General features: G+C 42.5%; 1 protein-coding gene across 1 annotated transcript; it reads right to left on the bottom strand.

Moving 5' to 3' along the window:
- Positions 1 to 7,356: 7,356 nt before the first annotated feature.
- rras (RAS related) lies at positions 7,357 to 25,728 on the bottom strand. Its single transcript, XM_082973573.1, has 6 exons — positions 24,834 to 25,728; positions 24,464 to 24,551; positions 13,918 to 14,020; positions 9,987 to 10,095; positions 9,590 to 9,708; positions 7,357 to 9,265 (listed from the first exon to the last, which is right to left on the bottom strand). Exons 1-6 carry the CDS (start codon positions 24,918 to 24,920, stop codon positions 9,178 to 9,180), a joined length of 594 nt encoding a protein of 197 aa, XP_082829699.1. The 5' UTR covers positions 24,921 to 25,728; the 3' UTR covers positions 7,357 to 9,177.
- Positions 25,729 to 25,738: the final 10 nt, after the last annotated feature.

Raw genomic sequence — 25,738 nt, 5'->3', positions numbered from 1 at the left:
TACTAAAAGGGGCTGTGACTCTAGAGCCTATGCAGGAGCACTTAGTCTGGGGCAGACTACGAAACACTCAGAATCTATCAGCTGGCAGTGCTGTTCTCATTGAGCCCAGCAGTTCAAGGTCAACACCAAGGTCAATCCTGGTAGGGAGGACAGTAGCTCTATTGAGGGGGGGATGGGTGGCTCCCTGTTAGAGTGATAAACCCTTCTCAGAAGACACTGACATTGAGACGAAACGCCACTCTAGCCGATGTCTTTCCTTGCATGGCTCTGGAGGACTTTGACTCTTCGTGTGTGAATGATGATTCATCAGCAGCTTTTCAGCAGCAAGTGCAGAGAACGGCTGATATACTCACTGACTGCCAAGATGACTTGACACTGACTGATGACGGTTCCAGCCAACTTCACGATACTGACGGACCTGACAGTTCAAGCATTCCTGAGGTCTTACGTGACTTAGGTTTGACTGATATTGATGTCGACTCCTGTCAAGTGTCTCCTGCTGGTAAGAAGAAAATCATCCAGCTCATAGCTGAGTACCAGTCCATTTTTTCCAGGCACAAGTTGGATTGTGGAAAAGCTTATGGATGTCTTCACCGCATTCAACTGAGTGATGAGAAACCCTTTCGGATGCCCTACCGACGCCTTTCACCAAATCATTATGAGAAGCTCAAGCAAGCATTGAATGAGATGGAAGAACGTGAAATCATAAGGAAGTCTAGTAGTGAGTTCGCATCTCCCCTTGTCCTTGTATGGAAGAAGTCTGGAGACCTGAGATTCTACTGATTTTCGTTTGCTCAATGCTCGCACCATCAAAGACGCACACCCACTCCCTCACCAGGCTGACGCGCTGGCTGCTTTAGGTGGAAATGCCTTTTTCTCGACAATGGACCTTACCTCTGGCTACTACAATGTGGAAGTGCATGAGGATGACCGGAGATTCACAGCTTTTACGTCGCCATTTGGATTGTATGAATACAATCGTATGCCACAGGGGTTATGTAATAGTCCTGCAACCTTTATGAGGATGATGCTAAACATCTTTGGGGATCAGAACTTTCTTAGCCTGCTGTGTTACTTTGACGATGTCTTGGTCTATGCGCCCACTGAAGATCTGGCTATACAGCGCCTGGAAATGGTTTTTGAACGTCTCAAGGCTCACAACCTGAAGTTGGTGCCAAAAAAGTGTAACTTTCTGCAGAGGTCTGTGAGGTTTCTGGGGCATATCATTAGTGCGGATGGTGTAGCTACAGACCCTGAGAAGGTGAGGGCCATTACAGGAGTAACAGAAGCTGATCTGATGGAAGATGGCACTGACATTCCATCTCAGAAGAAATTGAGGTCATTCCTTGGGATCGTGGTGTATTATCAACAGTTCATTGAAAGTTGCTCGACCATCGCAAAGCCTCTCTTTGGATTGACTACTGGACACAAGGCTCCACGCTGGAAAAAGAAGCGACGCTCACCTGTCAGGAAGTTGACGGCTGCCGACTGGACAACAGAATGCAGACAGGCCTTATTCCAGCTAAAGCAAGCCTTACTGGACCAAGTTTTGTTGGCCCACCCCAACTTCGACAAACCCTTTCTACTCTCGGTGGATGCGTCCAGCAACGGCTTAGGTGCTGTGCTGTCCCAGGTGCAGGAACAGGGAGCTACAGCGAGACCTATAGCCTTCGCGAGCAAGTCCCTCAGTTATGCGCAGTCGAGGTGTCCTGCGCACAGGCTCGAGTTCTTTGCCATGAAATGGGCTATCTGTGACAAGTTCCACCACTGGCTACGGGGACAGCAGTTCACGGTATGGACGGATAATAATCCCTTGACATACATTCTGACCAAAGCTTGATGCTTGTGAACAGAGATGGGTCGCCAAGCTGGCACCGTATGAGTTTGACATCAAGTACATCCCTGGAAAAATAAATGTTGTTGCAGATGCTTTGAGCAGAGAGCCCTTCGTACGACCCAGTGCACTCCATCGCCTGACAAGGGTCCCGTACGAGACCTTACTAGCTGAAGCTAACGCTGTACGCACAGACAGAGTGCAAGATGTGTTTCGCTGGTCCAGCCACCCCTTTGACAAAGCCTCTGACTCCAATGAAGTGTTCATTAGCTGTCAGGCTACTGTTGACCCCCCCATCTGGTGCTTTATCGAGACATGAAGTTGCAGCTGTTCTTCATTCACACAGATCTTCTTTGTGGAGAGGGGGAGAAGACCGTCCCGGAGAGAGCGTGCCCATGAGAGTGTTGAGGTTTTGTGTCTTCTCAGAAGTTGGGACAAGTTGACCATGAAGATGGGTGTACTGTATCGTGTTTCGAAGAATGTGGTCACAAAGAAGAAAACATATCTGTATGTGGTTCCAGCCACCATGAAAGCAATGGTGTTGAAGGGTGTCCATGATGAAGCTGGCCACCAGGGCCAAAAGAGAACAGTCTACCTGACAAGACAGAGGTTCTTCTGGCATGGCCTGGAGAGGGAGGTTAAAGCATATGTGAAGTGCTGCAGGAGATGCGTCGTGAGCAAGACTCCTGATCCGGAAGCAAGAGCTCCTCTTGAGAGCATAATAACAGCTGAGCCTCTTGAACTAGTGTGCATAGACTTTTGGTCTGCAGAAGATTCTTCAAACAAGTCCTTGGATGTGCTCGTTGTTACTGACCACTTTACCAAATTGGCTCATGCCTTCTTGTGTCCGAACCAGTCTGCTAAGTCAGTAGCTCATCAGTTGTGGAACAACTATTTCTGTGTCTACGGGATGCCTCGCCGTATACACTCAGACCAGGGAGCCAACTTTGAGAGCGCTTTAATAGCCGAACTGTTGAGTGTTGCAGGTGTTCAGAAGTCTCACATCACGCCGTACCATCCGATGGGGAACGGGTCCTGCGAAAGGATGAATAGGACGTTGGGAAACATGATCCAAGCCCTGCCGACGAGAGCAGAGCACAGATGGCCTCAGGCGCTGAAGTCCCTCACATTTGCGTACAATTGTACAATCCACGAGACCACAGGCTTTGCCCCTTTCCTGCTAATGTTTGGGAGGACGCCAAGACTGCCTGTTGACATAGTCTTTGGCTCTGTCACAGAGAACCCAGAAGTTGTCGACTATGTTCAGTCTTTGAGAGATCTGAAAGAAGCCATGAATACAGCACAGGCATCTGCAGCAAAGCAGTTGAAGAGGCATGCTGACCTTTATGACAGAAGAGTCAGAGGAGCACCAGTGGAGATTGGGGATCGAGTTTTGCTGGCTAACAAGGGGGAGCGAGGAAAGCGGAAGCTCGCTGACCGTTGGGAGGATACTGTCTACCTTGTCACTGGATTGAATGCTGACAGTCACACTTTTAAGATTCAGAACAGCTCCACTGGACAGGAGAAGACGGTACATCGCAACCTGATAATGCCAGTCAACTTTCTTCCTCTTCCCCATGCTGCCGTTGATGAGGGAACCGACATGTCTGGATTAACAGAGTCTGAGGAAATGAGTGACAGCTTTGTGGTCTCAGCTGCCATGGACACTGCAGTGGATGATGATGCTGAGTACAGAACAAGAGTGTGGGTGTCAGAGTTGCCTTGTGAAGGAACAGGTGACACAAGCCTGGAGGGTGATGTGCGATCCTTGGATGCTCAGGATATTCCACCTTTGGATTATGTGGAAGATATACTGCAGCTGGAAGGTCTGCCTCGATCAGAGTGTCTTCAAGAATCTGACCGAGACCGTAACAGTGTAGTGAGTGAGATAATTGACCAGTCTGCTTACGATATCCGTAGTGACTTACCAAACTCGGACCATTCCTTAACTGATCAGTTACGCACTAACTGTGTTGACAGACCCACTATTGCAACAGTACACAACACTGTCACTCCTTTGCAGTTGAAGGTACTCGGGGTCGTATTAGGTCAAGGGCAGGAAGACTATTTAACCTGTTATAGATAGGGGGCAGTATTTTCACGGCCGGATAAAAAACGTACCCGATTTAATCTGATTATTACTCCTGCCCAGAAACTAGAATATGCATATAATTATTAGCTTTGGATAGAAAACACTCCAAAGTTTCTAAAACTGTTTGAATGGTGTCTGTGAGTATAACAGAACTCATTTGGCAGGCCAAAACCTGAGAAGATTCTGTACAGGAAGTACCCTGTCTGACCATTTCTTGGCCTTCTTGATTATCTCTATCCAAAACAGGGGATCTCTGCTGTTACGTGACACTTCCTACGGCTCCCATGGGCTCTCAGAAGGCGGAAAAAAGCGGAATCGTGGCTTTGCAGGCCCTGGCTGAAAAACATTAGGGCGTTTGGATAGTGGCCGGTCAGAGTACTATGAGACTGAGGCTCGTGCACGAGTCGACTCCATGTTTACTTTCTCTCTCTTTGAACGAAAACAACTACTCCCAGTCGGAATATTATCGCTTTTTTACGAGAAAAATGGCATAAAAATTGATTTTAAACAGCGGTTGACATGCTTCGAGGTACGGTAATGGAATACACGAAACGCGTCGGGCGCATAACCCTTCGTCACCCTTGGATAGTGTTGAACGCACGAACAAAACGCCGCTATTTGGATATAACTATGGATTATTTTGAACCAAACCAACATTTGTTATTGAAGTAGCAGTCCTGGGAGTGCTTTCTGACGAAGAACACCAAAGGTAATCAAACTTCTCTAATAGTAAATCGGAGTTTGGTGAGGGTCAAACTTGGTGGGTGTCAAAATAGCTAGCCGTGATGGCTGGGCTATCTACTCAGAATATTGCAAAATGTGCTTTCACCGAAAAGCTATTTTAAAATCGGACACCTCGATTGCACAAAGGAGTTCTGTATCTATAATTCTTAAAATAATTGTTATGTTTCTTTGTGAACGTTTATCGTGAGTAATTTAGTAAATTCACCGGAAGTGTTAGGTGGGAATGCTAGTTCTGAACGTCACATGCTAATGTAAAAAGCTGGTTTTTGATATAAATATGAACTTGATTGAACAAAACATGCATGTATTGTATAACATAATGTCCTAGGGTTGTCATCTGATGAAGATCATCAAAGGTTAGTGCTGCATTTAGCTGTGGTTTTGTTTTTTGTGACATTATATGCTAGCTTGAAAAATGGGTGTCTGATTATTTCTGGCTGGGTACTCTGCTGACATAATCTAATGTTTTGCTTTCGCTGTAAAGCCTTTTTGAAATCGGACAGTATGGTTAGATAAAGGAGAGTATTGTCTTTAAAATGGTGTAAAATAGTCATATGTTTGAAAAATTGAAGTTTTGGGATTTTTGAGGAATTTGTAATTCGCGCCACGCCTATCATTGGATATTGGAGCAGGTGTTCCGCTAGCGGAACGTCTAGATGTAAGAGGTTAAACCAGTGTCAAGACTGATTGAGATTATGAATCAGCAGAAAGTTGGCTCTTGAAGGTTAATATGTGAATAGAGAGGGTCAATGGTATTGACATGTTTTGTTTTTACATCATTGTGACCATGATTAGAGGTTGCAGGATGATAATGTGACGGATATGATAAAGTCTCTTATGGTAGTTTATTTTATTACTTGGATGTTTTAAAGTCACTGAGTGTACTTAACATGTAACAGGCATGTTTACCTATGAGGGCTAAGGGGATTGATCAACCACTTTTCACTCTAATTCTCAAGGAGAATAGTCTAATGACTGGAATATTTAGTGACTGTTTTAAAGCAGGGTCTGCGTCCTCGATATACACAGCTTTACCTTTTAGTTTTCTCTATTAGGTCGTATAAAAATATCAAAAAAAAAAATGTCTTCTCTGGATTATTCTGTACATATGTTGAGTGTCTCTGTACCTGGTATGTTTGCACAGTGTGGTTTTGTATTTTATTATTTTTGTTTGCAAGTGGAATTCAGTAAGGGGGAGTGTAACAGGGTTATATTGGTGATTCCCCTTGCCACTTTATTGTTAAAACCAAAACCCCATTGGCTTATTTTTGTCTTGCCTTCACCTACTCAACATGGCATCTTATTGGCTGGTTTGCGTGGCTTGCTTACAAGGGAGGATGTTTCAGTTAGAATCGTCCCAGTGAACAAGCGCCAAACCAGCGGTAAGTTGTTGGTTGCAAAGCACTGTATGTCAAAAGTGATTTTTATACTCCCAAGTGATGATTTAAATGTACAATTTATATCAATTTGTTTGTAAATGTTATTCGAACATCACACATAAGATGCAGCGTTTTTTGGTGCATAATGGTTGTGCATTTTGTTGTAGAGAATTTCAGCTAATACTAGCTAGCAACTTACTGTGTGTGGTGGAGGGGGTTTGTATATTTTGTACAGTGCGTGAGTGCAGAGTTGGATGGTGAGCCGTGCATTGCATGACGTGCAATTTGGTGCTGTTCCTATCAGGTACATTGTTAAAGATATTATATTGTATATTGTAATTGTATTATTTTGGTATAATTTTGTGCTGTTCCTATCAGAATAAAGCTCCATGACTGGTGTTACAAGTTGGAGTTCATGTCGATGATTGATTGTACACAACACAAGAAGAGTACTGCTACACTGATTGATTGTGGTAAGGAGCCACACATGCAAAGCTATTTATTTATGTCCCTCACCCAATTTGCACCTGGCTGGGGTAGTGTGGGAAAATACTGCATTTTTTACAATGTATCAAAATAATGTGATGTAATAACATTGTGTAGTTTCACACACTACAAAGGGTACGGAGTGTGAGAAAAGCGGGAGACAGACAGGTTCTTGGTGCTATGTTGAAACAGCAGTGGACCCGAACACCACATTTTCATTACCCTCAGGTCCAGTGGACCCGAACACCACATGTAATATAAATGTGCAGGGGGTGCACTCAATGAAAATGTGTTATTTTGCATGTTCTTCACAGAAAATGAGCCAAGGCCAATGAGTCTCAGATTACTAATTGTATCATTTACATTTTTTCAAACATTGAAAATTGGTCCCACAGACCCAAACACTACAAAAGGGTTAAAAGTATTTTATATATTTGTTTAGCTTTTATTTAAGCATAGAAAAATGTTGGAAAGGACAGTGGGCCGGATTCGAACCCATGCCGGCTGTAACCACACATAATATTTCTGAGGATGAACATCAGATAAGCGCATGTTTGAGTACATTGAATTGTCACAATCCCAATTCAAACAGTCATTTTTATTGATCTGTACATTTACATGCGCCTTTTCTGCATTCATCAGTTTAAAAAAAATTCATATTTGACCTCGGCCAAACTGCTTTCCTCTCGCTACTTTGCGTTCACCAATACTGTTGATGAGAAATAGTAAAGTAGAGTGTGTCCAGACAGCCCGTTGCCCTAATTCATTCTGACACATTCTGAGCAAAAACTCAAGATTTGAGTAATAATGTATAAAAAGTGTAACGTGTACAAAAGGTATTTGGTTTATTTCAATACAAAATACACATGGCGGATACTGGTAGATTACAAGGTGCAAGTTTGAGATTCATTGGTATAAGAATACAAACGACTTTCTGCAATACTTTTTTGTGGCTTACTACACTGCATTATTTTATAATTAGGTAAAGAACAATGTGGATCCAACAAACACGGTTCTATTTCACAAATTAAATAAGATAGCCAGCTTTGAGAACCAATCGTCACTAACTCAAATTATTAATCAAAACATCGCAAATATTTTAGGGTCAGTTTTGAGTCCGATTCAACTCACAACATTTGGAGCAGATTAAGAATCTTTCATAACGTTAGATGGTTATCCTGCTTTGTGTGAAATATCGCCCAAGGGATAAGTAGGCTAACTGTTAGTCATATGTTAATTACGTCTATATGAAGGTTTGCAAGACCAGTGCTACATATCCTCTCTAAACAAACAACTTATTTCATGACAGACAAATGTAGTTTACGGAAGTTAAATCAGGAAGGCTGGTCTGACATCTCGGTTAACTTCAAGCATAACAATTTACTTAGCTTCCTATTGTATGGGCATAGTGGGAATGAATACGAACGTATTATCAGCATATCGTCTTCTCTTTCCTATTAGCCACGTCCGGAATGTAATTCACCCATTTACCGTATAGCCTATAAGCACCGCACAATACCCATGCCTCATGCTTGCTGTTCAGCCTATGGGCTCACTCTTGCAATTATCACCGTCATCTCTCTCAACCAATGGGCGTAAATCTTGGGACGTATTTATATGTCAACTTACCCATGGTCTCTCATCAACAGTTCTCAACAGTCTGAAGCTTTTCAACAGATCTTCATTAGCTGAGACGCATTCATTTAATACAATTCAAAAACGAACTCCTTGATGTACATGGCTGGTAGCGGTGTGACATTTAAACATTTGCAAAGAGCATAACAATAAAAATGACTTAAAAAGCAGGCCTACACCTGTATGCATAGATAAAAGTACCTAGACATGCCTAAACATCTACCCAGTCATTTTAATATAAACAATAGCACTTTAGTGTCAAACTACTTTTGCCTACCAGTCCATACATTGAAGTTGTGCAACAAAAATATATATTCTGTGGTCATGGATCCTACACTGTGAAAAAGTACCAGTCTTTCAAACACATCGTTTCACTCTCATTCTGCTTCAGCTCTCACTCTTTTAAAAATCTAATTTGTCGATTCAGTTTAACTGGGCTCCTTTCATTTTCTGTTGTAGGTATGAATGATAGCGCCCTCTAGTTCCTAAATTATCCGTTCCTTCCAGCAATGTCAAATCAGTGACTTCCATCAGGTTGACCCAATGTAGGAAGCTACCCCAAAACACAGTATCTGAGATCTCACTCTTTACCATCCCTACTCTTTCTTTCTTCAGTCTGTAGACTCATCTCTCGCTCTCTTCTCATCTAGCCCAAGGCCTCTCCCTTTACATCCTCAATAATGAAATAACAATACCACAAATACAAAAAAAGTATATAAAAAAAGTTTGAAGATGCTAATTTCTAAGTGTGAATGAAACCATTAAAAAAAATGTATCACTCCACCACTTTGCCCACCATTGCCGTATGCAACCTCTCCCACACACATCCCTACCCAATTCCCCAAACCTCACCATACAGTTTTTTGCATTTCCAAGTGTATATCTCTCCCCTCCCTTGCCAAATCTTCTCATTTCCCTCCAGGTAAGTCAGACAAGACTTGCATCAGTGGTGAGATGAGGGGGTTTTGGTCTCTGTGACAACAGTGCTATGCCATGGGAGGGGGCAGTTAAAGGAGGGTGCAGGGGCAGCCACCGCTCTTCCGTTTTCCTGTGTGGTTTGCAGGTAGAGGGGGACTCTCAGTCTCCTGAAACTTTCTGTTTTTAAAAGAAAGAAAGCATTGGATACTTCGACTCAGGAGTAGGCTATAATGGACACTAAAATGTCTGTCCCTCAACTCTGCCTCTGGTCACCAACTCTTCTAATCATCTAGCTATAAACATGACCTATAATAAAGTAGCTTTCTAGCTGTTAGCTAGCTGTTAACATTACCTTTCTAGCTGTTAGCTAGCTGTTAACGTTACCTTATAGCTTTCTAGTTGTTAGCTAGCTGTTAACGTTACCTTATAGCTTTCTAGCTGTTAGCTAGCTGTTAACGTTACCTTATAGCTTTCTAGCTGTTAGCTAGCTGTTAACGTTACCTTATAGCTCGCACAACCTCCAGGAAGGCTTCGTCTACATTGTAGCGGTTCTTAGCCGAGGCCTCCATGTAATGGATCCTGTTCTCTCTGGCAAAGCCATGGGCCTCCTCTCTGGAGATCTACAGACAGGACAGAGAGAGGTACATGCACTCAGGTTAAAAAGCACCCGCCAGGCCAGCAGCAGTTTCATTTCCTTATTCCGGTAAACTGAGTAAGAGTAAGGTGGTGGTATTAGATCTAGCCAAAGAAACACTTGTAGCCACTCGCCACCTGTTGGCAACTCAAAAGTATTTTCGAGGCCTGAGAATTAGAACCAGTAGGATCTAAATTGGCATTATTATAGCTAGCAGAAGATCTCCTTTAACATGACATTGAGAGTGAGAGTGAAAGCCAGTACCACTCTCGACTGGTCCAGGTCAGCCTTGTTCCCCACCAGCACCATGGGGAAGTCATCCCGGTCCTTCACTCTCAGTATCTGGGTGTGGAACTTGTGGATCTCATTGTAACTGAAAAAAGGGAAGGAAATTGGCCGAAACGAGAACACATTAGGAACTGATCATAAGTGCTTTATGTCCTTAAAAAGGTGCAATCCATTAGTTTAATATATATATATATATATATTTTTTTAAAGCAGCCTTGTGGAGGACTGTCAGGTGAGACTCTTTGCGAGTGTAAATGCCCCTTTAAAGCAAAGAGGCATCTTCATTGGCATAAATCCAACTACTTAGTTGTTTTATTGTATACTCTTATTTTAAATGTACAAAGACAACAGCACAGTGACAAACCTTCATTCAAACATGACAACAAACAATAGAAGTGAGTGGGGTAGACTGGGTCCTACCAGGACACAAAGGACACCCATCGAGCCCTACCAAAGCAAGCCAGGCATCCTGTATAATCTGGCAGGAGTCAAGTCTTGGGGTACAGTTCATAAATAAATAAGGACAATTGTTATATTAGGCCATGCTCTATGGTTTACGCATGTTCTCAGAATGTGAAATCTGTTTAGGTACAATTGCACCAATCCACCTTTCAACTCAGAGGACTACTACAGCAGCTCATTATGCTGCCTGTATTTGACACCATGTCATGAATGCAACTCTTATGAGAGGTGAACCCCTATAACAAGTCTCACTTCCCCTAGTTACTGTAGCGTCACTCTGTGATTAGGGTTGCACAGCCGCAATCAGAAAACACAGTATAGTGTAATACTGACCATGGCTTGAAGGCCTCGACACTTGAAGGAATGAATGATCACGAGTGTACTGCGTTTGCGTCGCAAATAGGGATGTTAACGGTTAACCGTTAAATCGGTTAGCTGCCAAAAATTCATTTGACAAGTCATGCTTATCAGTCTATAGCAGGGATCACCAATTTCATCTTGAGTGGATGGACGAGGGGACAGAACATAATAAAACATTTTAAAAAGTTAGACTGCAAATTCATCACAAGAAGCCAAAACAGATATGTTTGACTAAAATAATAATTTCAAACCTTGATTATATTTGGGAACATTGCCCTGCATAGGGTGCTGTCTTTTGGATGGGAAGTTAAACGCATGTCCTGACTCTGTGGTTGTTCAAAATCCCATGGCGCTTATTGTAGGAGTAGGGGTGTTCACCCCAGTGTCATGGCAAAATGTTCTACCTGGCAACACTCCATCATGGCCACCTAATCATCCCCTCATTCCTAATTGGCATACATCACTCCTCACCTCGCCACCTGATGTGTAGTGAGAGTTCTTGTACAAAAAATGGTCGCCGTGCATCACTGAGGTGGGTGAGTTTCCCCCTACTATATAAAGCACTTTGAGTACCTCAGTTGGTAGAAAAGTGCTATATAAATCCAATCAATTGTTAGTCATTATTATTATTTGAATACGATCATGTCTCTCTATAATGCAATAGATTTCCAAAATTAAAAATCACTTGGAGCTGATTTCCTGGTGTTTTTACAGTCTTATGTCCAAAAATGACAATTCATTTTTTTTAATGTATTTTTTGCTCAGAAAACTTGGGGGTGGGCAAATAAAAACACCCACAGGCCAAATTCAGGCCGCCAGTTAGGGAACCCGGGTGTATAGGTTACTTTGCATAATTTTTCTACATTGAAATTGCCGCATGTGCATTTTCATTAGTCGTCACGCATTCTATTTATTACAAGTGCACAGCATACAGAGAGCATACTTTGAGGAGAGGAATAGCCTATCAGACAGCGCGAGTGTAACTCCTCAAAAAGCCTGTAGGCTACTGGAGTGAAACCTGCTTTGAGAGTCCAGTCAATGCGCAACAAATAACATTTCTAAATGCAACTGCGTGTTAAAAACTTGTGGCCACGATTAAAAAGGAGCTATTTTTATTTCTCAATCTCAACTTGTAAAGCCTCCCATTTGACATAAGTTCTTAATGAAAAATGCCCGGTTCTTGTATGCATGCATGGTATCAGAGAGGAAGAGGCGAAGCGCCAAAATCTGTCCAAAATATTGTCCAGTGCATTTCTATGGGCTTATTTTGGGCCTAAGCTTGTCGCCTGCCTCCTGGCTATGGGACGACTCCCCTTGTTAAAACAGAAACATATGCATCTCGCCATTATATACATATCTCTGATAGTTTCTGTTGGTCACGTCATTTTACTGTTTGGAAAAAATGTCCAAAATGTCTCTGTTAGGGCTAGGGGGCAGTATTTACACGGCCGGATAAAAAAACGCACCCGATTTAATCTGGTTATTACTACTGCCCAGAAACTAGAATATGCATATAATTATTGGCTTTGGATAGAAAACACCCTAAAGTTTCTAAAACGGTTTGAATGGTGTCTGTGAGTATAACAGAACACATATGGCAGGCAAAAACCTGAGAAGATTCCTTACAGGAAGTGGCCTGTCTGACAATTTCTTGGGCTTCTTGTCTCTCTTTATTGAAAACTGAGGATCTTTGCTGTAACGTGACACTTCCTACGGCTCCCATAGGCTCTCAGAACCCGGGAAAAAGCTGAATGATGTAATTCCAGCCCCTGGCTGAAAAACATTAGCGTGTTTGGATAGTGGTCGGTCAGAGTACTATGAGACTGAGGCACGTGCACGAGGCGACCCCATGTTTTTATTTTCTCTCTCTTTGTACTAAAACACAGATTCCCGGTCGGAATATTATCGCTTTTTTACGAGAAAAATTGCATAAAAATTGATTTTAAACAGCGGTTGACATGCTTCGAAGTACGGTAATGGAATATTTAGAAATTGTTTGTCACGAAACGCGTCGGGCGCGTCACCCTTCTTTACACTTCAGATAGTGTCTCGAACGCACGAACAAAACAGAACATAACTATGGATTATTTTGAACCAAACCAACATTTGTTATTGAAGTAGAAGTCCTGGGAGTGCATTCTGACGAAGAACAGCAAAGGTAATAACATTTTTCTTATAGTAAATCTGACTTTGGTGAGGGCTAAACTTGGTGGGTGGATAAATAGCTAGCCCTGTGATGCCGGGCTATCTACTGAGAATATTGCAAAATGTGCTTTCACCGAAAAGCTATTTTAAAATCGGACATAGCGAGTGCATAGAGGAGTTCTGTATCTATAATTCTTAAAATAATTATGTTTTTGTGAACGTTTATCATGAGTAATTTAGTAAATTCACCGGAAGTTTGCGGGGGGTATGCTAGTTCTGAACGTCACATGCTAATGTAAAAAGCTGGTTTTTGATATAAATATGAACTTGATTGAACAAAACATGCATGTATTGTATAACATAATGTCCTAGGGTTGTCATCTGATGAAGATAAAAGGTTAGTGCTGCATTTAGCTGTGGTTTGGGTTTATGTGACATTATATGCTAGCTTGAAAAATGGGTGTCTGATTATTTCTGTCTGGGTACTCTGCTGACATAATCTAATGTTTTGCTTTCGTTGTAAAACCTTTTTGAAATCGGACAGTGTGGTTAGATTAACGAGAGTCTTATCTTTAAAATGGTGTAAAATAGTCATATGTTTGAGAAATTGAAATAATAGCATTTCTAAGGTATTTGAATAACGCGCCACAGGATTCCACTGGCTGTTACGTAGGTGGGACGATTTCGTCCCACCGACCCTAGAGAGGTTAATGAGGGTCAGTTAGTCGGCAGCTACATTTATCAAAATGTGCATCCCTAATGACAAACAGTGACGTTGCCTTCCTGAAACCTTGAGTACTGTAGCCCTGACAAATACTTTAGCTCTGAGGACTTCAGAGTATGTTGTGTAGTTGGGAACACTGGTTTGAATCTACAGTTTGCCTGTGACTTGAGAAACTGTGTACATGCATCCACCCAAACAGACACACCAAACTCTTACCTGCCAGTGTCATTCAGAGCGAACACCAGCAAGAAGCCTTCTCCTGAGCGCATGTACTGCTCCCTCATTGCACCAAACTCCTCCTGACCTGCTGTGTCCAAGACTGACACACACAAAGAGAGTCAGATGTACATACATATGGATAAATATGGATAGTGCATTCGGAAAGTATTCAGACCTTTTCAACATTTTGTGTTCCTCAATCTACACACAATAAACCATAATGACAAAGCAAAAACAGTTTTTTTGTTGTCCTGTTGGACGGTGAACCTTCGCCCCATTCTGAGGTCCAAAGCAGGTTTTGATCTAGGATCTCTGTACTTTGCTCCATTCATCTTTCCCTTGATCCTGACTAGTCTCCCAGTCCCTGCCACTGAAAAACATCCCCACAGCATGATGCTGCCACCACCATGCTTCACCTTAGTGCCAGGTTTCCTCCAGATGTGACGCTTGGCATTCAGGCCAAAGAGTTCAATCTCGGTTTCATCAGACCAGAGAATCTTGTTTCTTATGGTCTGAGAGTTCTTTAGGTGCCTTTTGGCAAACTCCAAGCAGGCTGTCATGTGCCTTTTACTAAGGAGTGGCTTCCGTCGGGCCACTCTACCATAAAGACCTGATTGGTGGAGTGCTGCATGGTTGTCCTTCTAGAAGGTTATCCCATCTCCACAGAGGAACACTGGAGATCTGTCAGTGAATTTTGGGTTCTTGGTCACCTCCCTGACCAAGGCCCTTCTCCCCCGATTGCTCAGTTTGGCCGGACGGCCAGCTCTAGGAAGAGTTTTGGTGGTTCCAAACCTCTTCCACTTAAGAAAGATGAAGGCTACTGTGTTCTTGGGGACCTTCAATGCTGCAGAGATTTTTTGGTACTCTTCCCCAGATATGTGCCTCGACACAAACCTGTCTTGGAGCTCTACGTACAATTCCTTCGACCTCATGGCTTGGTTTTTTCTCTGACACGCACTGTCAACTGTGGGACCTTATATAGAAAGGTGTGCCTCTTACCAAATCATGTCCAATCAATTGAATTTACCACAGGTGGACTCCAATCAAGTTGAAGAAACATCTCAAGGATGACCAATGGAAACAGGATGCACCTGAGCTCAATTTCGAGTCTAATAGCAAAGGGTCTGAATATTTATAAAGTATTTCGGTTTTAAAAAACAGTTAATACATTTGCATAAATTTCTGAAACCTGTTTTTGCTTTGTCATAATGGGGTATTGTGTGTAGATTGATGAGGAAACAAAATAACTTAATACATTTTAGAATAAGGCTGTAATATAACAAAATGTGGAAAAGGTCAGGGGGTTTGAATACTTTCCGAATGCACTATAGATGCAACATAGTAAAAAATGCAGAAGGGGTGCAGTGAAGGCTCACTGACAAGTGCAACCCCCCCCCCCTTTATGCCAGTAGAAATTACGCTTTGACTCAGATTTTCACTTTAAAATGTATGCCAAACAAAAGCCATTGATTTCAAAGTTCAAACAATACAACTCTATGCACAATTTACACATAACATTTCACAAAAACACATTCACTGAAAGAACTGTGCGGATGCAAAGTTTCTAAAACAATTATGGTAAATTGGTTTTATTATGCGACCACGTTATCCAAAAACTTAAATATCTGCTCCCAATTAAGATTCAAAGAGGTGTGCTGAAAGAGTGGGGTGTCAAGTTATGACATGACGCCTTGAGTTTAAAATAAAGTATTTTGGTTATTGAACTACAGTAGAAGTGGATTTACATGTTTTAAATTGAACCTTTACTTAACTAGGCAAGTCAGTTAAGAACAAATTCTTATTTACAATGACGGCCTACACCGGCCAAACTCAGACGACGCTGGGGCAATTGTGCGCCGCCCTATAGAACTCCCAATCATGGCTGGTTGTGATACAGCCTGGAATCGAACCAGGGCGTCTGTAGTGACAATTTTAGCACTGAGATGCAGTGCCTTAGACCACTGCACCACTTTGGAGCCCTGGTCTGTACCATACAGAAATACATAATTATGGATATAAATATCATTCTCTTCATAATGATGTATCCTGGACCATTCAGAGGTGTGGGGAACAAATATAGAACAAAGTGAGGATAAAACAACAGAAGAGGACATGGAGCGACAAAGAACAGTTCAAAAGAGGAAGAGCTTGCATGCAGTGGTGGAAAAAGTACCCAATTGACATACTTGAGTAAAAGTAAAGATATCTTAACTTTCTAGTGACGGGGCAGTATTCGGAAATTCAGATGAATGACGTGCCCAAATTAAACTGCCTGCTTCTCGGGCCCATAACGTAGGATATGCATATTATTAGTAGATTTGGATAGAAAACGCTCTGAAATTTCATAAACTGTTTGAATGATGTCTGAGTATAACAGAAATCATATGGCAGGCAAACACCTGAGAAAAATCCAACCAGGAAGTGTGGAAATCTGAGGTTTGTAGTTTCCAGTTTCCCTATCCAGTATACAGTAACTTAGGGTTAATTTTGCACATCCTAAGGCTTCCACTAGATGTCAGTATTTAGAACATTGTTTCATGCTTCTACTGTGAATAGGGAGAGAATAAGAGCTCCTGGAAGTAGATGAGTGAGAAAATGACATGAGCTCAGTGGCGTGCGCTCCCGTGAGAGTTAGCTGTGTTCCTTTTCTTTTTTGAAGACAAAGGAATCGTCCGGTTGGAATATTATGGAAGAATTATGATAAAAACATCCTAAAGATTGATTCTATACATCGTCTGTAATATAACTGTTTTGAATTTTCGTCTGAACTTAAGGAGAAGTGTATCTATAATTCTTTGAATAACAGTTTAATATTTTATCGTTTATGATGAGTATTTCTGTAAATTGATGTGCTCATTCACCAGAAGTTTTGGGAGGCAAAACATTTCTGAACATTACACGCCAATGTAAAATGGGGTTTTTGGATATAAATATGAACTTTATCGAGCAAAACATACATGTATTGTGTAACATGAAGTCCTATGAGTGCCATCTGATGAAAATCAAAGGTTAGCGATTAATTTTAGCTGTATTTCTGGTTTTTGTGACGCCCCTCCTTGCTTGGAAAATGGCAGTGTGGTTTTTCAAATGCTATGCTTTCGCCGTAAAGCCTTTTTGAAATCGGAAAATGTGGTTGGATTAACGAGAAGTTCATCTTTAAAATGGTGTAAAATTGTTGTATGTTTGAGAAATTTGAATTGAGATTTTTGTTGTTTTGAATTTGGCGCCCTGCTATTTCACTGGCTGTTGAATAGTGTGTCCCGCGGGTGGGAAGCTAGTGTCCCACATTTCCCAGAGAGGTTAATAGAAAATGACTCAAGTAAAAGTCACCCAGTAAAATACTACTTGAGTAAAGTCTAAAAGTCTTTGGGTTTTAAATATACTTAAGTATCAAAAGTAAATGTAATTGCTAATATACGCAAGTATAAAAAGTAAAAATCATTTCAAATTCCTTATATTAAGCTAACAGCACAATTTTCATGTAAAAATAAATAAAACGTATAGAGTGCCCCTGGCTCTCTCCAACACTCTGACATAATTTACAAACGAGGCATTCATGTTTAGTGAATCCGCCAGATCAGAGGCAGTAGGGATGACATGGGGTGTTCATGATAAGTAGGTCAATTTAAAAAATGTTCCTCTTCTGCTAAGCATTCAAAATGTAATGAGTACTTTTGGGTGTCAGGAAAAATGTATGGAGTAAAAAGTACATTATTTAAAAGTAGTCAAAAATATAAATAGTAAAGTACAGATACCCCCAAAAACTACTTAAGTAGTACTTTCAAGTATTTTTACTTAAGTACTTTACACCACTGCTTGCGTGAGTGATTCCCGTAGCAGTGAGCCAAAGCTAATTTGGTGATTTTCAAAAGGATCTTTGGTTTGTAAGTGTAGTGCTCTGAACCAGGCTTGGATTTTGTTGTTTCGGCAGAGCGCCATTCGATGAACATTAAATATAATTTTGATTTTTGCAACTTAAAAAGACAACTCTTCCTCTGTTTACACCACCCCTCGCTACCGCATAGATCGGAACCCCACTGGACCGATCACAGTGGTGGAGAATGTGGGCATCAGAAGTGGTGACAAATTGTTAAAATGGTTGGCTATGTGCACCATTGCGCAAAAGAAAAGCACAGACCTCGAGCATTTAAGTGGCCATGCTGGCTCAGGCAGGGAAGGACAGTAAGCCCAGAGTGGGGACTCATATACCTAGGCTACAAGAACAGGATGATGACATTGAGGCCTATCTGCTTTCATTCAAGAGGTCAGCAGTAAGAGGACTATGGGCCCCGGAGCGGTGGGCAGGAACGCTGGCCCCCTTTCTGTCCGGGTGTGCGCAGGCTGTGTATTTCAACCTGGATCCTGCAGAAGCAGAGGACTAAGAAACTAAAAGCCAAAGTCTTATCCCGGGTACTGTCAAAATCCACAGGCCAAGCGTTTCTACAAGTGGACCGTCGATAGCAACGAATCAGCAATAGCCCAAATGTACCAACTAATATGGCTGACCAAGGGTTGGCGAAAGACGGTGTTGCCGGTGCTGGGATCTTGGGTATGTCATGGCAGTGACCATTTAATGACGAACCCATGCCCACCGAGCCTTCCTCCGGATCAAGGGGCGCACATCCATGTAATCTATCCCCGCAGTGTTGTACCGTAGAGGGAGCCCCGGCCATAAAAGTCCAAGGAGAGGATGCAGAAGCGATGCTCGACTCAGGTAGTAAGATTACCCTAGTTCCGTCACACTTCGTGCAGGAGGGAGATGTGTCAGGAACAGATGTCAGTCTCCTGTATCCATGGGGACACAGTGGCGCAAGTTAAGTTAGTTACGCCGAGGCAAGTAGACTATGAAGGTGTGGGTGGTGAATCACTTACCGGTATCGGTACAGCTAAGGAGAGACTAATCTGTTCGAGAGTTCGTTGCGGATTAAACAGAACCGCCCCAAGCCCGCACCGGTGAGCATAAGCAATGCGAAGCAGTCACTGGCACACACATAGAAAACACATCCCCAAAAGGTGCATACCCGCCGTGCCCCACTGACACTACAGGGAGAAGTCTCTTTTTCACCCAGATCGAGTGCAGGGGAGGAAGAAAAGAAAAATCTAAATCAGAGGCTCAGGCAGCTGTTTCAAGAAAAGACAGGATACATGCTCAGGTCTCTCAACGGAGAGTGGAGGAGACCAAGGGCCTGCACAGGCCCTTGTAAGAATAGATAGCCAAGACTAATTTACCCGATGAGTTGACAGGACAGTTTGGCACCACACAGCTGCAGGACCCGGACATGGTCTCAGCGCAGCGCAGAGTGAAGGTGACGGACGGGAAGCACATGGAGGACATCAATCCCCCTTATTACTGCATAGAGGGCTTACTATACTGGTGGTTAAGAGAAGGGGCGAAGTGCTAGAGCTAAGGTACTGTACCTGGGACATTCACATGTGTTGAGAGGCCACTTGGCAGTAGACAAAACTAAAAAGAGCACATTATGAGTAGATTCTACTGGCCCCGCATTACCAGTGATGTAGAGAAGTACTGCAAGTCATGTGACAAGTGCCAAAAGAATGCCCCCAAAGCCAATTACAGAAACACACTCATCCCACTCCCCATCATTGAAACGCCCTTTGAGCGGATAGCCATGGATATGGTAGGTCCTATTCCGAAATTAGCCCGAGGGCACGATTATATACTAGTGGTAATTGATTTTGCCACATGCTACCCCAAAGCCATACCCCTGCATAATATGTTTTGTTTAACTTTGAGTCTGCAGGTAGTCTAGAGTTAGAGCGTTGGGCAAGGAACCGAAAGGCTGCTGGATCGAATTCACGAGCTGACAAGGTTAATAAATAAATAAATAAATAAATAAAAAATATATATATATTTTTTTAAGTTGTTCTACCCCTGAACAAGGCAGTTAACCCACTGTTCCCCGGTAGGCCGTCATTGTAAATTAGAATTTGTTCCTAACTGACTTGCCTAGTTAAATAAAAAGGTTAAATATATATATATTTTTATGTTTAAATATGTCTACTAAAAGGTATTGCTAAAGAGTTGTTATGTTTTCCCGAGTCGGCATACCCTCTATTTTGACCGACCAGGGATTGCGTTTATGTCCCGCATAATGAAAGACTTTTGTGCCTTGTACCAGGTTAAACAGATACACACGAGCATATCACATCCTCAGACAGATGATTTATGCGAACGCTTGAATAAAACTGTCGATTTATAAAGAAGGTTGTGGAACGGGACGGGAGGAAATGGGACATATTATTACCTCACTTGTTTGCTCTTAGGGAGGTGCCCCAGTCGCCAACGGGCTTCCCCCTGTTTTAACTGTTATATGGGAGGCCGTGCCGAGGGATTCTGGACCTTGCCAAGGAGGCGTGGGAAGCCCATCCGTGTCCCCACAGAACTGATTGAGCATGTCATCCTAATACGAGAACGGATGGCCGCGGTGTAGCCAATAGTGGAGGAACACATGGAGAGCGCGCAGCAAGCGCAACAAAAGCCTGCAACAGGACTGGCCAGACCCAAAGTTTTAATGTAGGAGATAAGGTACTTTTAATTCTGACAGCGGAACATCGGCTCTTAGCGCACTTGAGGGTTCCATACGAAGTAATGGCAAGAGTATCCCCTGTAAACAACAGTTAGGCAGCCAGGTAGGAGAAAACCTGTACAGCCATACCACATCAACCCTGAGTACCATGAGAGAAATTAAGATGTGATGTTCTGCTCTCTACCCGCAGCCCAACAAGATCAACCCCCGCTCGACATGCAGGTAGTGAAGTCGCTGACACACCAGCAAGCGCACGACCTACGGACCCTAGTGGTCTGACACCGGGAAGTATTCTCTTCCCTCACGGAGAATACAAATCTCATCCAGCATCATATATACACAGAGCCAGGCAAGAGTGAACTTAAGGCCTTACAAAATCCATGCTGCGGGACAAACAATAGTCAGAGGTGGTGAGAAAGATGCTGTGTTGGGGAGTTAGAGGCGTCTCACAGTGCCTGGTCAAGTCTGTTAGTTCTCGTTCTGAAGCCAGACGTAGGGGTGAAATTCTGTAATCTGTAACGACTTCCGAAGCCTGAACATCTCCAAATTTGAACCCAATGCCCAGGGTAGATGAGCTGATAGAACGATTGGAAAAGGCAAGCTACATAACTACGCTAGATCTCACATAAGGCTATTGGCAGGTGCCTCTGGCCACAGAAGACAGGGAGAAAAAGGTGCTCTATGCCAGATGGACTTTGCCATTACATGAAATTACTCATCGGGTTTCATGTTGAGGCCGCCACGTCACTGAGGTTAATGGACCAGTTACTCAGACCCCACCAAGCCTAGTGGCCACTTACATCGACGACATGGTGATCCATAGTAAAGAATGGGAGACACCTACATCGGGTACGGGCCGTACTGGGGAGCCTAAGGAGAGCAGGCTTGACAGCTAACCCTAAGAAATGCAGGTTCGGGTTAAGTGAGGCAGAATATCTGGGGTACACTATTGGGAGTGGTGTCATACACTCCCAGACAAAGAAAGTGGAGTCTATTCGGGAGTGGCGAACGCCGGTGCGTAAAAAGTAGGTGTGATCCTTCTTAGGGCTCACAAGTTACTATCGGAGCTTTATACCCAACTATGTCTTTATAGCCGCTCCATTGTCCAACCTGACCAAGAAAGACCTACCCACACAGGTGAGACGGACTCAAGCAGCAGAGATGGCTTTCCAAAAGCTAAAAGAAGCCCTGTTCGCAAAACCAGGGCTAAGAGCACCAGACTTTGGACTTCATTGTCCAGACAGACGCCTATGAGTTGGCATCGGAGCGGTCCTCTCCCAGGGAGTGGGAAAGGTCAAACACCCTTTAGACTACATCAGCTGTAAGCTCTCAGAGAGGGAAAATAAATATGCCACAGTTGACCGAGAAGGGCTGGCTATAAAATGGGCACTCACCTACCTCAGATATTTTCTTCCCAACAGATAATTCACTCTCGCGACTGATCATGCGCACTCACCTGGATGGCAAGAAACAAAGAGAATAACAGTAGGGTATCTAGGTGGTTCTTGAGCTTGCAACCCTGTAACTTCATCATCCACAGATCCGGGGTCCATCACGGAAATGCATGCACGCTATCCCGCCGAGACGCAGTGGATTTTGTTTCCCCTTTCTTGAACCGGCCGAGTGCCATTCGGGGAACATTAAATATATATTTACGAATTTTGCAACTTACAAAGCCAAGTCTTTCTCCGTTCCGCATAGATCGGAACTCCACTGGACCGATCACCGTACACAAAAGGTAGAAATATGCAATATCCTTATTTTGCATAGTTGGGTATTATACTACACACTGGGTATTATTCTAATGAGCTCTGCCCCCAAACAAGAACAGATTTGGTTGGTCCGGACCAGACCAAATCTGAACCAATCATAGACGTCTATGTTTCTCAAGTTTGGACATTACGGTACGGCACAGTAGATATGTTCAGTACAGTACTCTAGTGTGCTCTGCTGTACTAACTTTACTGTTAAAACTTGTGAAACATAGACGTCTATGATTCATTCAGATTTGGTCTGGCCAGGGTGGACTGACCAAATTTCAATTACTTTTCAACATCCATGGAGGTCCAATGTCAGTTGGTGTTCAGTGGTTGAGGATGCTTGTTACAGTATATGGAAAGAGGGTAGGTGGTTAGGTGTCATGGTAGGTGTCAGTAACATGCAGACCAGACCGGACACGTCGCGTGTGCGACCATTGCAAAATAAATGTACACATACATGTTATTCAATCATTGCACCCACACTGCTCGCGGGCGTCTGGGTGGCCAGGCTCCAAAATAGAAATTGGTTCCATTTGTGATGCTCCGGCCTCTCCCATCTCCTCATTGGCATTTAGAAGCATATACCCACGTGCCATCTTCTCATAGGTTTTTAGGAGCAAATACCCATGTAGGTGATTGAAAGATGAACTTAGGTCCACACTCTGGTAGGTTGTAGTAATGCTGTAAAGTTGGTTGCCAACCGCGATATTAAGTCCAAAATAAGAAGAAGCCTGAGGAAAGAGGAGAGATGACGAGAAAGGAATTTGGTTTACTGTTTTATCTGTGGACTAATTGTGGGAGTAGAGGACCTTGTGCATTTCGGCTAAAATAACAACCCAATGTTTATATCCCTGGACAAATTAGCTAGCAACAGCAAGCTAGCTAGCTAAATTGGCATAATTGTTTAATGCTTTTCGACCTGTCCCCAAATTAATATAATTGGTTCAGAGTTTGTTTTGATATTTCAACCGGTGTGTCCTGATCGCTTCTGGTGTGTGTGGACAAAATCAACATGCGTGCGACGGCGGACGTACGCGCAAGCCCAGTTTGGTCAGCATGTAAGAGTTGTGAGAGGTGACATTAACTGTAGAGAAAGAAGAGAGAGTGTGGCAGAAAGATAGAGAGGGAGAGCGAGGGGTTGTCCAGACTGTTTACACAGTCTTGCTTTGACCACCAGACAACAGAAAGAGAAATAAAACAGTTGAGAAATAAAACATGAGCTGAAGATAACAGTATGCCAGTGGAAGGGAGGACAGTAGCAGGTGACCCAACTGTGGACCCAAATGTCCCATATGGCTCAGTTGGTAGAGCATGGCGCTTGCAACGCCAGGATTGTGGGTTTGATTCCCACAGGGGACCAGTATGGGAAAGGGTAAAGAACGTCTGCTAAATGATTCAAATGTAAAAGGTTTGTGAATTCTATGACTTCCCATTTTAGCCAATTCAATCGCAGTACTTCCGTTACTGATTGTTCGGATTTGGTAACAGAATTACACGTTTTTATCACTTAATTCATAAACAAACTTGGTAGCGGTAAAACCCCTATAACTAATTATTAGGTCTACCTTTGCTTGTTACTTACGTGAACTTTCATTATCCTCCTTAGAAAATATCTTAAAGATGTGGGTTTCTGGTAACGGAATTACAAGTCAAGGCAAATAATTTATCGTGAACTAAATATAAAAGTGTTGATATCAATTGGCAGGGGTCTTTACTTCAACATTATTGTGTTTTGATGTATCAATAATACCTTAAATCTGGTAGATGTTGTCTAAGACCCCTTTTCCATCTGTTCGACCAGAAACCAAAGGCTTGATTATTCCTCATTTTTAGGATGGAAAATGGTTAAATGTATACGTCTTCATTTAAAAAAAAATATTGACTTAGCTTTCATTTGAAACTCAATTTGACATGCTCCTATTAACTTCACATTGGTCTTCATAGGTCCTTTTAGGTGTAAATGCCCACGGTTAACCGACTCGACAGAGGCCAACAGGCCATAGTACACTTACATATCCCTTGAATATGAACACAGAAACACTTTTGCTATGGCATAGTGAAAAGACTACACCTTGGCTTAGAGCATAAACATCTGCCAACTGCAAGTTATAACAGAGCAGATGTGGGTGAATCATACAGACAGATTTGGCCTTGCTCACTCACTGGCTCAAGTCGTTTACGCTTTCCCTCTATTCTTGGAGCAAAGAATGTCAGTAAACCTACAGTATGACTTACTGTCTAATCGTGTCTCTTTCCCATCCACTATGCACATTTTGGTGTAGGAGTCCTCGATGGTGGGGTCATAATCCGATACAAAGTATGACTGCGAAAGAGATAGGAGAGCATGGGTGAATACTGTGTGTATTTGTTGTCTGGTAAAATTTGCGATTATCGCTTTGGTGGTTGAGGAAAGAAATGTTTTTTTTTTTAACCAAATAGCCTACACAGCCAGAGAGAGGATAGTTTACACTATTTGGCCTATATGGGTTAATATGCACATATTCAATTACCACTACAACATACTCGTCATGTCAGAAGATATGACAAATTCGAGACAAACAAACACACGGTTGACAATGTTCAAATAGTTGGGGGATTCTCTCACCTGAATGAATTGTATGGTCAAGGCGCTTTTCCCCACACCGCCCCCGCCCACGACGACCAGTTTGAATCTCTCCTCCTCAGCAGACATGATTAGTTTCGTAAAATACTTAACGGTTGTCTATCTTTTGAAAAATGAAATGATAAAACTGACTAGCTGATAGGATATATTGATGACGTGCAATTTTGTAATCCACAGGGGGGAAAAAAATGAAGGTCCACTTCAACGATTGAGCAAACTACTTTTATCAAAGTAGCTCAAAGAAAAACTCGAGAAGGAAGCAGAGTTGGGTTTTTACCTCGGTATTACGCCAATATATTTCACTTAAATTACCTACGATAGGTTATCAATATCTCAAATATAAAAATGTATAGTTCGTTTTCTGATACTATTTCATAACATTGAAAAGCTTACGGTTTTGGTCTGGCCCAGTGTTGTAAACCATCCACAAAAGTAGTCTAACCCCAATAGAGTTTCGTATCACTGCTCCTAAAATGTATAGGTCGCTACATAACCCGGTAAAATAGAAATTAAGTATTATTGTTAAAAATCGAACGGTTTATCGGCCCATCTCTCATAATTTTTGTCGGGTGAAAAGCCTTCCGCACCCGCCTCAAGTAAATTAGGCTATCGATGCCAACTTTGACTCCAGAAGGGAAAAAAAATGAGCTTGATTATCAACTACCCCGTCAAACTTCAACGCGCTTGTCTAAGTTTCATTATCTCTAGATTGATTCATCTACATATCTCTGCAGGAGCATTATATAACAACTTTTGTGATATCTAAGTTACTGGTTTTTTCTTGGCGATGTCTTCATTTTTTCCTCGTCTTCACTGACTTATTTTTTCATCGCTCCAAGGCAACTTTTTTTTCTCAACCAAGAAGGGTTTCTCGAAATCTCATGCGT

The sequence above is a fragment of the Salmo salar genome, chromosome 03, assembly GCF_965601325.2.
Source record: "Salmo salar chromosome 03, fSalSal1, whole genome shotgun sequence".
NCBI classification, from domain to species: domain Eukaryota; kingdom Metazoa; phylum Chordata; class Actinopteri; order Salmoniformes; family Salmonidae; genus Salmo; species Salmo salar.
Note: the sequence above shows the minus strand (reverse complement) of the source record. Positions and strands in the feature narration are given on the sequence as shown.

Bases quoted from the DNA above. Each gene is read 5' to 3' on its own strand.
- rras (XM_082973573.1), bottom strand. From the start codon at position 24,920: ATGTCTGCTGAGGAGGAGAGATTCAAACTGGTCGTCGTGGGCGGGGGC. The intron at 14,021-24,463 runs GTAAGTCATACT...TGTGTGTGTCAG, and splicing joins GAAAGAGACACGATTAGACA to TCTTGGACACAGCAGGTCAG. The intron at 9,266-9,589 runs GTAACGTTAACA...TTTTAAAAACAG, and splicing joins GAGGTTGTGCGAGCTATAAG to AAAGTTTCAGGAGACTGAGA.